General features: G+C 33.7%; 2 protein-coding genes across 4 annotated transcripts in view; one reads left to right on the top strand and one right to left on the bottom strand.

Moving 5' to 3' along the window:
- Window positions 1-1,152: 1,152 nt before the first annotated feature.
- The window catches only part of LOC124535570 (protein shifted), a 15,087-nt gene continuing 2,429 nt past the window's right edge, over window positions 1,153-13,810 (top strand). Inside the window, exons 1-5 of one of the 3 annotated variants that reach the window (XM_047112962.1) lie at window positions 1,153-1,315; window positions 7,940-8,100; window positions 9,641-9,880; window positions 10,156-10,320; window positions 12,220-12,420. In XM_047112962.1, coding sequence (XP_046968918.1) covers window positions 7,941-8,100; window positions 9,641-9,880; window positions 10,156-10,320; window positions 12,220-12,420 — 766 coding nt within the window. In that variant the 5' untranslated portion in view covers window positions 1,153-1,315; window position 7,940. Of the gene's footprint in view, window positions 1,316-7,935; window positions 8,101-9,640; window positions 9,881-10,155; window positions 10,321-12,219; window positions 12,421-13,810 lie in introns of all 3 variants that reach the window. The other 2 variants (XM_047113719.1, XM_047112226.1) reach the window with 2 other exon arrangements.
- Window positions 13,341-13,810, bottom strand: part of LOC124537594 (5-demethoxyubiquinone hydroxylase, mitochondrial) — a 4,689-nt gene continuing 4,219 nt past the window's right edge. Inside the window, exon 4 of the mRNA XM_047114838.1 lies at window positions 13,341-13,664. Within this exon, the coding sequence (XP_046970794.1) occupies window positions 13,387-13,664 (278 nt within the window). The 3' untranslated portion in view covers window positions 13,341-13,386. The remainder of the gene's footprint in view (window positions 13,665-13,810) is intronic.

Here is a 13,810-nt window from a genome sequence, read left to right as displayed (position 1 = left end):
TCGTGATTCGTTAATTCAGTCCAAAAAATCGGTCTACCAAATGGCATATTTCTTATTCTTCCATTCAACCAACCGTTGCGCTTCGTATGAATCTTTAAACAGCATCCGAAATGGCCCAGTGGTCGGAACGCGTGCATCTTAACCGATGATCGCGGGTTCAAACCCAGGCAGGCACCGATGAATATTCATGTGCTTAATTTGTGTTTAAAAATTATCTTGTGCTCGGCATCTTGAGGAAACCTGTATGTGTCTAATTTCAAAGAAATTCTGCTATCTGTGTATTCCACCAACCAACATTGGAACAGCATTGTGGAATATGTTTCGAACCTTCTCCTTAAAAGGGAGAGTAAGCCTTAACCCAGCAATGGGAAATTTACAGGCTGTTATTGTTGCACAGCACTCTTTAGGAATCCGTCTTATCTTGATATTTTACGTCACGTTTGTAATAAGTTTAATAGTGTCACTACATTTTCCTCATCATCATGATGAAATACCTACAAATATTTATATGCAATAAAACAAAATCAAATATATATTTTAGTATTGAGCAGTACAATACACAGGCATGCATATGGTGTTAGGCTAAAATATCGGAGTCGTGTAACTCACTATAGACTTATCATTCATGTATAATTTTATTTCGACAACAGGTTTAGAAGCTAGGCTTTAGTTCTAGTTCCATTCTACTCTCATTAATTATTAACATGAATGAATAAACTTTGAATAAACATGAATAGCAAATCGAAAAAACAATACAAAAACTTGAAATACGAGAACCATTGTTTAAAATGTAGACATTGTTGCAAAAATCCATTTTGTAAGTTACATGTTCTAAATGAAAAGTAAAGCTAAGTTTTAATGAAATATTTTAATTTGAGGAAGCAATTGTTGCCATAATCATTTATTGAATTATTTTTTGATACATAAGAAAAATAGATAATCATATCCGAATATATCCATTGAATACTGATTGGTACATAATACATGATGTTGGATATATATAGATCACGACAGTATTACTATTGGTGAAATATTATAATCCTTGTGTCCGAGGGAGGAAGATCAAAATTATTTCCTTTTTTTAGAAAGCGCCTTTAGGAGTAAATGTGTGGCACAAAACTACATACAAAAGTCAAACTAGCGGAGCCAGCGGCTGCGGCAGTCAGTGGTCAATCGTGAAACGGATAACACGCGTACACTTTGTTTAAATTCGTTAAAAAAACGGTCTAGGTTCTCGATCAGGTGCAGTGAATTTATAAATATGATCGCGTGATTTGTAACTGTGTTCATACAATTATCACAGAATATACATCAGGTACGAATTGTATTTTTGATAAATTAACAGCCTTCGCGAATTTTGTTCAGAATACCTGAGAACATTGATCCCACTCATGTGTTTAATTGGTTTATAGATTAGGATCGTGTGCATTCTCGGGTTTTGTGTTTTTATGATATTGATAATTACTGTTTACGAATTCATAATTTTTTGAAATATTTAACAATTGTAAGTAGTCGAATTTTGAATATAATTTGATATCTGTACAAATCAATAAAAATAATTACGAATTTCCTGAAATAATGTTTACTTTAATTGAGTATATTTTTTAAAACATCCTCGTTCCACTTACAAACGCGTAAAAATATAAACAATAGTATGTGAGCCGGTGCCGAGGAAATCTGTAAACATAGTTTATTAATAGTGTCCCTGGATCATAATATGTTGAACTGTAAAGTGTGCATCGTGTCCAGGTAAAGCTGGCTGTTCACTACATTAGGTCATTGATGAACGATTTGCACTTAAACTGGTTTCCAACTTCCAAGCGTGAACGGCAATTACATAAATAACATGGCATCAAAGCGGTCCATTAATAAAATTTGCATACAATTTTATACAATTAGGTCTTTAAAATTGATTTTAAATTACATCTATATAATATATGAATTAATTCGTAAATTATAGATTATTAATTGTTCTTAATCTAACGATGTTATTTAATATATGTATGATTAAAATCCGCGTATAGTTAAATGTTAAAATTATCGATATTAAAGCTTTATAAAACCTTTTTCATTTTTGACATGATTTATAGGTGGAAACAGTTTCTCGTTTCAATATATTTTCAATAAGACAAATGCGTAAAATAAAAATTGAAGCGTATTAAAAAATATATGTTAGATTAAAATACCGCACTCTTGTGGCTTTAAAACAGCAACATGACCACAACTGTGTTGCTGCACGTTTATTGCACGAGTATATCCTTACATGGAAGGAATTTTGATTTTACTGATCTTATTTTTGAGTTTACATTACTGACGTGTAATAAGATATCGTAATCCGAACGATAGAAGTAAAACATTTTAAATTTGTCATACAAAAATGGCAAACTTTAATTTTTACTAAAACTTGTATTGGGATTTTTCGTGTTTTCTCGTATAATATTTATTAAATTTACACATTAATTTATTGAGTTTTATACTATCAAACTAATTGAGAAGTAAATAAACAAGTAAGTAGATAGAGTAGATATCTAAAGCGTTATGTCTGTAAACAAACACATCGTAAAAATTATTAAATTAAGATTAGATAATGACTTTGTATTTCGATTAAAGGAAAGACTTAATTTCAAATTATTACGAAGCATTCAGTACTATTTTTTGTGATTGCACTTACATAAAAGTATAATATTTTATTTCGAAGAAATTAAATTCAAATGTACGCAATAGATGATAAAATAACTTACTTATCTGATACATAATATAAAACAAATATCTTTAATTACAGCGTGTGATCACAGATGATTGTTACAGCTTAGTTATAATATAATATAATCTTTCAAACAAGCAACTATGTTGAATGTTTATTTAAGACATTAAGAATACAAAATATTATATTATAAAAGAATATTTTAAAAATAAAGCAGATATATTTTTAATTTATGTTGATTAATAAATATTTTTGCATAAGCTTAATATGTGATATTTATATTAAAAAAATCAATGTAATGAATAGCCGTCCTTAGTCGACGGACAGGAGCGGTCGCGGCCGTCAGCCGGACCTTGTTTTTTACTTTTTACTCTGTTACCTGTTCCCGAACGAGTCCGCTCAACGGCTGGTTAAGTTAACAAGTGCTTGGCAGGGGTGTCGAACCTTTTTTTAACATTTCTAATTTTGGTAAAAGCTTTTGTGTTTTGATTTTATCATTTAATTATAATTACTCGCCAATATCCAACAAAAAACGGTTAATTCTTATTATTAATAATAGTATACTTTTGAAAAAACGTTGGTATTTACGCATGTAGGCGTAAATTGACCAAATTGGTGGTTATGAAGTAGAGTATAAAATTTCAACACTTCGATAACCACCGCGTTGGCTTTGGTTTCGCAAAATCGCATGGGGTCATTCGCTTGCAACGTCCCTTATCACAGGAAATGTTCGTCGCATCGTAGATGTGACATTCAAAACCGCAAATTGTATTTTTATTCAGTGATTCAGAATTATCGGCTAATATGTGACGATGAAACAGATATTAATAATTGTAAGGCGAAAACTTTTATTGTTACTAAGTACTGATAATTTAAATTTCCGTCAAAAAGAAAATTATAATTGTTAAAGTTATGTGTTAATTTTCATTAACTCATAGTCATATTAGTTCGTAATGTTTTGTATTTGCCGTGGAAAATGTTTGGCTCACTAAAAGGTATATCAAACGTTAAAAGACTTAATAGTAATAATAAAGGTATATATACCAATTGAAATCGAACAAATATGAGCTCATCAATGGTGAACTTTAATATTAGGAAAAATATACATATTTATCTTCAAGTAAGATTACCGTTCCTTGAATTTATCTATCCAATAATTTTGAAACCACTATTAACGCTTTAGTTAAACGTCAAAATTATATTAGTAAACAAGAAAGGTAACAAAAGCTTCGTAATGTCACATCTGCAACACCCCCGCTCCGTCCTCACACACAGTCAGACTGTAAGCGGAAACTAGTTATATATTATTCAAAAAATATGTATAGAAGCTTTAATGTACCTGTTTGATGATGAGACAAATAGCCATGTAATATAGTTTTGATAGATTACGTCATCATTTGATAGGACAATAACATAATCTGTAGCTTTACTTGGTGGTAGGGCTTCGTGCAAGCCCGCCTGGGTGGGTACCACCCACTCATCAGATATTCTACCGCTAAACAACAGTACGCAGTATTGTTGTGTTCCGGTTTGAAGAGTGAGTAAGCCAGTCTAACTACAGGCACAAGGGACATAACATCTTAATTCCCAAGATTGGTGGCGCATAGACCATCTATGCGCCACCAATCTTGGGAATTAAGATGTCAGGAATAGTTAATATTTCTTACAGCGTCATTGTTTATGGGTGATGGTGACAACTTACCATCAGGTGGACCATATGCTCGTCCGCCAACCTATTCCTAAAAAAAAAGCTAGTAATAAACCTGGCCTAATTACCTATTTGAATGATCAGATAAATTTCTACTCACCTCTTAAAGTAAAAATATTAACCCTTACAGTAAAAATATCCTTATTGTAACTTATATCACCATACTTCTTACGTGTTGGTCGAAATCGGTTTTCAGATCTGCGTATTATTGTTACGCGGTCATAGCAGTTTAGATAAAACGATGTTTTCATAGATAAAATATTATTCTTTTAGCATATTTTAATTTACTTAAATAAACAAACAAAACTTATTTATATATTGCTTATGATTATAACTAGAGGTTAGACAGAGTCAAGGCTTTACAAATACATCTTTGTCAAATGTAAATAAAACTCAGTGAATACCTACAATGCGTATTATCGTTTTTTTTTAATCGTGTGTTTTATTTTAACATAAACAGTGGGACGTTTGGAGATTAACATGACAGTTTTTTTTAAAGGAAGATCTAGAATTTCTAATTCAATTACCAGTTACTCTATTACGTAAGGAATTTATGAATGTTTACTATAATTCACCTGTAGAAAAAATATACATACTTTTATTTTCTTCCTCTCTTCACTACAATTTTTAAAACATTAGATTACTACATTTTTTTTTCGGTATAATAAAATTCCTCAAAACTGAATAATAACAACAACAACCTATAAATTCCCACTGCTGGGGTAAAAGCCTCCTCTCCCTTTGAGGATAAGGTTTGGAACATATCCCACCACGCTGTTCCAATGCGGGTTGGTGGAATACACATGTGGCAGAATTTCTATGAAATTTGACACATGCGGGTTTCACCATGATGTTTTCCTTCACCGCTGAGCACGAGATGAATTATAAACACAAACACATGAATCAGCGGTGCTTGGTGCGTGCATGGGTTTGAACCCGCAATCATCGGTTAAGATGCACGCGTTCTAACCACTGGGCCATCTCGACATTTGAATAATAAGAATTGTAAATATTCAAATAATTTTATTTCTTTTATAATACATATATAAAACCCACGCAAAATATATAATTTTGGAATGTTGACAACCCTATCGAATTTGATGTGAAAAATATTATCGGTTGTCAATGTTTGCACTAATTATTATAGGTTATCTGGAAACAAACTGTTATACTGATAATAATTATTTATAAAATATTGAAGTTAATTGAATGAAAGCATTCAATGTTCATTTTGTTGTAATTTAATACACGTTTTTTTATTGATATAATTAATTTGAAAAGTAAACAATTTGATACTAGATTTATTAATTTATCACGCATCTCATCCGTTATAATGAAAAATGTATAAAAATGCTTTAAATAGCAATTAAGATATGGTCTTTCTTTTGGCAATGCTCATGGTATAAATGGTGCAGTGCTAATCCTCTGTTTACCTGACTTATGCACATAAAGATTTTAAGGTATTATGTATTCAGAATATCTATTCACAAAACAAAACATGGGAACTCTAGGCTTTAAACATATAAGTCTTATCACGTAATAAAGAAAAAAATGGCTTTTGGAAGTAACGTTAATTTATTAATTAAAATCCAAGATTTATAAAAGTAGTAGATATTATGCCCTTGGACGTAATCTGCGTTTTAATTTACTGTCGAATATAAGAATACTATCCATAAATGCTAGAAACATTTGCATAATTTTTCGCATTCGGTAATAATAGGCTAACTTCATCGATTCACGATTGTAATAATATTATGATCTACACAGTATTGACGTCAGTAATCCTAATGTAAGAATAAAATAGTATACATAATCTTTCATTTGTTTACAAACCATACAGGTAATACCTTGGAAACACAAAATTTTAAGCGGTTGAAACTGCAACTCAACGCATATATAATGTTTAGTACTATACACTAATCTTTAAGAAAACACCTTGTTTTATGGATATTAATATACTCATTTTCTTGGTTAGGCTTAAAAAAGTCTGGCCATTTATTACTTTTATTATTATTAAAATTTTAGATAAACATATTCGTACATATCAAAAAACTGAATGCAAATGAAAGTAAAATATTATTGGGCATACAACTAGACAAAATAGTTTAACACCCCTGACTTTGTATTCGTGTGACTATTTTTTTTTTAACACCTTTTGTTAGTATAATTCGACATCGGGAGCGAGAAAAAAAAAGTATTAGACATTACTTTTGACAGGGGTTATTTAATGAAGTTGTCGGGTTTTTTTACGCGTCGAGCGTTTCTCACGACTACTCCATTGTGGGAGCACGTCTCGAACGGTCCCAATCAATTATGTTAACTGTGATAATTTTCTTTTTTTTTTGTCTCGGACGTCATCCGACTATTTGTACGGTCAACAAACATATTATACGCCAGTTACACGCTTATTATTCGGTTTACATTTCGGTTAATGTCGTGTTAAAGTTATGTTTGGTTTTGGAAAAAAAAATTACAATAACTTTTTTATGACGCTACTGAACTACTACTGCAACTACATTTTTATTTAACTCTAGTGTGCATACGTGATCAACAATTTGTTTTGATAAACTATTTGAGTAACCTTAAAAAAGCCGGCGGCTCTTTGACCGACATGCATACCAAAATCGATGTATGTTTTATTAAAGTATATGCTTTTTAAAATACTTTTAAGTACGATACTAATCCGAGCCCTTTATCATTGATAATTTTGAGCGATATATATAATCTTAATATCCAAGAGCTGTTTATAGGATAAGTGGTTAGAACGTGAATTTAACTCCAAGATTGCGAAAACTATACATACTAAGTTTCCGACCGCGACATACTTAGTATTTATGTAATGTGTAAAATCACCATCATTGGTCAATATCATGTATTTTTCCTGACATTTACGCCCTGCAGTGCCGTAAATAGCCTTTTCTGCGCCCTGTGCGAGCTTCTATAACTGCGCCCTATTGAAGCAGACCCTTTGCCTATTTTACTGTCTCACTCGCTAAAACTTAACCGCAGGTTCACTACTGCAAATGCGTTGCCCATAAACGATAAACACTAAACACAAATACGCTCGTGCGCTGCCAAAAAAATGAGCGCGATGTATGTTTTTAATGATACTAGCATGTAAGTACGTTTGTATTGGAATCGAGTACTAGGGGCTCAGCGGAATCTTAATAAGAGCAAAATGAAAAAAAAAATACTCCTACCCAGTCTATCTATTCTTGCGCTCCCGAGAGTCTACGCCCTGTGCCTGGGCACCGGTGGCGCCGCCCTATTTACGCTACTGACGCCCTGTTATATGATATCTGATGCCCTACAAATATTTTTGCTGGTGACCGCCAATACGTATTATTCACGAAGCAATACACTATAGTATTGATGTGTTGTATTATGTATTGATGAGTGCAACAAGTGAAAATAGAGGAGCTATTCTGTTCTGTTAAAAACCACTCTGGCTATGTGACTACTAACTTTATATCTAATATATATCGATTTTATCATAACAAACAATAATGATAGATATTGTTAGTCAGAATGTGGCCGTCGGCGTCATTCGCGGCACGGGTGTGCGCAGGAGTGGCGCTGGCGATGTCGCTTACCATCGGGGCTGGCCGACGAGATTACAAGGACCCGGAGAGGCAGAACTCGGATATATCGCTTTGGATTGATGAGCGGCAAGTCCGAATGTTCAGTGGTAAGTTTACTGTATAATAAACTACTCAAATGGTCTTTTAAATGCACAAGTCACGAGCAGTGGCGGCGCAAGATCGAATTTTGATGTGGGCAAGATACAGTTTCCGAGGCCCTTGTTTTTTTTACAGTATTCTGGTCCCAATGTTATGTTGTTTTCAAACTTTGGGTGCGAGGCCCTGTGCACCGCGAGGCCGTGGGCGGTGGCCCACACTGCCCACGCCTTACGCCGCCACTGGTCACGAGGAAGAATAAGCCAAAGCTGGCAATAAACTGATGGGAAATCTCAAACTAATTAATTACTTTTTTGAGATACATTGTTTTGTGACATCGCATTATCCCAAAACTAAAACTGCATCTAGAAATATGTAGTTATCCAGATAAACGGTTAAGTAGAGTTAAGTCAAGATATTTATCAAATTTAGAAGACTGAAATCCTCTCAAAACCAGTCAACGGCCTCGTTATATTTCAGAAAGAAAAATATGTACGACATTAATTCAGATAACGTACATATCTAAAGGGAACACTCATCAAAATAGCATTATCGACTTAGAACACTTTAGGACTGACATCAGCAGTGCGAATCCGTAAAAAATCACTTTCATATCACAGAATAACTCTACAGCAAGTAACCATGTCTCAAGTTTGTTTCCGAGATAATAGTTTTTCTAAATAAGAACTCCACTTCGTACAGATTGAGTGCGTAAAACCTGACTATATGAATTTCTCTACTATCTGTGGTATATCGTAATCTGATCATGACCTGCAGACGTCTTGGCTTTACGCGTCTCTGATTTTGACCTCATACGTATAGTATGTTATCTTAACGGATATCGCTAACTGTCAATGAGAATACTGTTAGGTTAGTCTTCCTGCCTACGCTTTATTGATATTTAGTAATGATAATTAAGATAAATATAAATCGCTAGTCTGACTGAATGTAAATAACATAGTTAAACACAAACAAATGCTTTATTTACTTGGTTGTAAGGTTCGCTGCATGTCTGTCAAGGTACCACAGGTTGTACCGCTTTGGAGAGTGAGTAGCCAGTGTAACTATACTGACTAACTATAAAAGAAAACAACTTAGATAATAGATTATATTATTTAAATATTGTACTCGTCAATAAATAATAATTATCAATTAAACACAACAATTCTACTTATTTTTACGACGTACACGCTGAGTGAGCCAGTGTAGGCAGACAAGACATGTAACATCTCCATTACGCATTCACTTTCCGCATATTAGTGGTGTATTTGCGATCTGACGAATGATTAATATTATTTACCAGACATAATATCTATCTAACGTGATAGAAACACCTTACTATCAGATATTTTACATTTCAAAAAGTAAAAGAAGCCCGCCAATGATTAATTTACTGACTGTTATTTTAGTTTCTAGTTAATTTTACATTTTGTTGATAATATCTAAATAAATGAAAGCTTTGTTTCATTAATAAGGAATGCTTTCAAAGCTAATACTTAAGTATGTAAGGGTAAATTAATTAAATTTAAATTAAATGTAATATATTTCCAGGAATATCAATGCAAGTATTCGCAATATTGAACGGCAACATATCGCCGTACATATTAGAACCTAATTTCTCCCACAAACTACCTGTGATACCCTCCGAAGTGGGCTACGTTAATTTCACATGGCGTTCGAAGAAGCGGTACTTCTATAATTTTGACACACTGACGTCTTCCGACCCTAAGGTCTTGAAACCACCATACCTATCCATCAAAACACAAGGCCGGGTGCCTAAAGCCTCTAAAGGTAGGTATTGAATTTATTTTAATTATTTTTTTATAAGTATAATTTAGGTTTGATTTTTCTATAAACTCAAGTCTGTTAGTTTTTTTTTTTTCTTGTCTTATTATTTAAGACTTTTCTGTTTTATATATGAAATGTGATATTAACAATTTAAAAAAGGGTTTCGTAGTGATACTAAATTAAGAATAACGTGATTAAGCGTTGAATTGTGAGACATTACTTTCTGTTTATTTTAGTAGGCATATATTTATTATTGTGTTTATTTAAATTGTTCACAGAGTTCAGTATATTTTTGCCTTGTATGGGTAATGTGAGCGGAGTGGCAACATTTGAAATAGGCCTAGTGCTCAAAAACGGCCGAGGCACCCCGTTGAAAGGCACGCCCCTCAGGCTAAACCTTAAGAAGGAATGCGCACAGAGAGGTGTGTATTTAGAAAGGACAGGTATTGTATCGCCAACGCATTTTTAACACTCGTACGAATGTACTTCCTAATATTGTAATTGAATTTTCTCCTGCACATAAATAACCCTAAAATATTTTTATGTCTGGTATCCCATTTATTGAGATAGGTTATACAACCCAATATGGTGCAAGCTTATTTCTTATCTAATTTCATCAAAATCAGTTCAATGGTTCGGCTGATAGCGTAAAAGGCAGTCGGACTGTAAATTTCAAATTTATAAATATTTTATCGATTTACGCAAGACAATTTTTAATCTGTGAATGATCCATTTGAATTCGTTTTAACTTTTTAAAAATATATAATTAATATTTAAAAATAAATAATCTTTTGAATTAAACATACGTATTACTCGATTTAAACAATTATTAAACAATTACAATATTGGAAGTTCATTCGTAATGCTTTTTATATTTATAATTTAGATATAAAATAGGAAATCATAACTATTCATAAGCAGCGCCTTCTTTAACATCTAAATAAAGTCTCTTTAAAGCTTATTAATTGATTTGTTACGCTTCTTCTATTATATAAAATATACTTTTCGTATAGTTCACTAAAACGTTCATTGACAGCGAAAAGTGTTGCTTCGCTACTAATAACGACATATTTCCTACCTTTAGACGAATAGATATATATCACGAGTCGATGTTAAAATATTATTAAATTAAAAAAAAAAAGAATAATGAAGCTAATATTTAATGTGTCTAAGAGATGTAGACACACCATTAATTATTGGTATGTCCTTCGGCTGTAAAGATGGGGAGGAGGCCCAATAGACAGCAGATTTAGTATTTATACACGTAATTACTGAAATTAACATTTCAGAATTTTTCAGTTTAGTTTTATTTGAATAATTATCTGTGTAAATACTAAATTTGTAGGACTAGGATAATGTCAGCGTAGAGATTCAAATTTTGAACTTAGTATTCTAAAATTAAACTTTATTTTTCGACTTAACCATTTCATAGTCCCGGTCCAGACTTCCCTGGTCTGTGAAAAGGTTAATTAGTAATTCTAATTGTTCAGCGCTCGTGTTGTTTGTCGAGGTTGTGTGAATTGTATAGACGAAGTGCCCGCCGATGTTCATATTACACCGTTAAGCTGCGGTTATATTCACGCATTCTGGAACAATACTATGATTGTCGTTTTATCGTTCCATTGTTTTAGATTTATAGTTATTAATGTTATTTATATAATATTGAAAAGCTGCTCAAAAACATTATTTTAAAACGTGATATAGGACGCTTATGTGTAACAACAGAATAGCGTGTTGAAAAAATCGCCCTTTTATTTGGACGGTTTTTTTAGGATAATAAGGCTCATACATAGTACTTCTCGAATAATTTTACAAACTTTAATTTGACTCTTTTCATAATATATTACTAATAAGATGGGCCTTGATCTATAGACAGCGGTTAACAACAGAAAATAACAGTGTAATCTATCTACTTTGACATATGTTTAGAATAATCCTAAGATCAGCAAGAGTCTATCCAGGATCCAGAATAAAGAGGTGTCAAAATTTGTATTGTTCGTTTTACTCCTAAGTAGTAATAAGTCTGCGGCCGCACAGCCGGCCCACGTGCGCGTCAGGCCGTATTAACCGAATCCATTGTTTTCCGGGCGCATGTCGCCGAGCTCGCAGACTGGCCGCATTCACGGTTCCTCTACTCACAGCAGATTGCGTTTTTTAGGTTGGTACACTCGCCCGCTTTTTATTTACATAACACTTCTATCGCTAAAATCACTACGCTTCGCTTTTTAAAAATCACAACATGATGAACATTTCTATCGCATGATTTAGAATACAAAGTGAAATGAGTAAGTCTTGCACTCGACCGCTCAGCATTTTGGGTTAACGCGCGCTGGCACCCGCAGGGCCCGACCCGGAGTGCGACAAGAAGTGCGCGAACCAGGGCTGGTGCAACAGCGACAAGATCTGCCAGTGCCCCGAGGGCTACATGGGGCAGCACTGCCGCACGGCGCTGTGCTACCCGCAGTGCATGAACGGCGGCAACTGCACGGCGCCCGGCGTGTGCTCGTGCCCGCCCGGCTACCAGGGCCGCCACTGCGAGGGAGGTCAGTGCGCGCCGCGACACGCCATCGTTGCCATAGATGTAGCATCGGTAAAATTCATCAAAATGATCTCAACCGAATTAAGTACGCTACCACAAATTATCAATACTTATTTCTTATGTGAATATGATCTTCACACAAAAGTACTTTGAACTCGCGCGAGAATCTATAGCGTCGAATGGCGCGATAGGATATTACTATTTGTTGTATAAGTCGGTAGAAATTGGTTTTATTGAATTTGCCAATGCCACGTCTAAGTTGTGTCGTACTTTTAAATAAAACTAGTTATAACGGATTTGAATCGTTTTACAGCGTGACCACGAACGCTGTAAAGTGCTCGAAACGTCGGGATGTCAAAAAAAATTAATATACGCGATTAAAATCCGTTATAGGTAACTAGTTTTATTTAAATGTGTAAAATCGAGAAAATTTAAGACAACATTGTGTCGTACTATTCCACTTTGGGTTAATATATTTGAAAGGTCCTTTGACTTAGTTCTACTTTAAAAAAATAACTTTCTTTTTATATTTTAACATATAAAAATAGCTTATTTAGAGTTACATTTCAAAAAAACGTCATTACACTTTTTTCGTATCATTTTTATAATTTGTAGCATCATATGGAAATGTTATTCTAATACCAATATAATTAAATCACAAATAAAGAAAAATAAAACGCATGTCTTCCTTATAAAATATAATATCTATCTACATTTAAAAAAAAACTACAAGTATTTATTCATCAACCCGTAACATTATAATTCAATAATATTGATGTATATTAACACACCATGTATAGTTGCTTCGGTATAGAGTCGTTACATTCAGCATAACAGTCATACACTATGTTGACGAACGACCATGAATCATTTTTTATAATAACATATGAGTAAATACTGTAATGAACTAAAGAAAACTAAACATTGAACTAAAAACACTCAGTTTATTTATTCTGCTGACCGTCACTACCTAAATCTTCTTCGATATGGAAATAGCAACTTTACAACCAGTCTTGATGACTTCCGTCAAGGCTTTATAGAAGGGTGCCTGTTCGGCTCCGTGGTCGATGCCCGTGTCGTGGTGTTCCTGCTCTTCGTCCCTGAACTTGGTGATCGTTTCCAGGATTTCCTTGTCCACGTTAGGATCTTCCATGAGGGTCCGGAGCTGATCATTGTAGTGATCCACTATGACCGTTTCGACTGCCACGGTACACGCCATCGCTGCTTCCTTTCCCAGGAGTGCTGTACCTGTGATATAAATTTAATTTAAAATAGACTTTATATAGACTGACCCTGAATCTGTGTTCAAGACGCGATAGAAGTTAAAGCACAGGAATTTATAACGCGTGTAAAGGAGGCATCCCTTACTACACATTCTAATCAGATCTGTATAG

The sequence above is a fragment of the Vanessa cardui genome, chromosome 1, assembly GCF_905220365.1.
Source record: "Vanessa cardui chromosome 1, ilVanCard2.1, whole genome shotgun sequence".
NCBI lineage: Eukaryota > Metazoa > Arthropoda > Insecta > Lepidoptera > Nymphalidae > Vanessa > Vanessa cardui.
The sequence above is the reverse complement of the archived record's forward strand: the minus strand, read 5'-3'. Positions and strand labels throughout refer to the sequence as shown.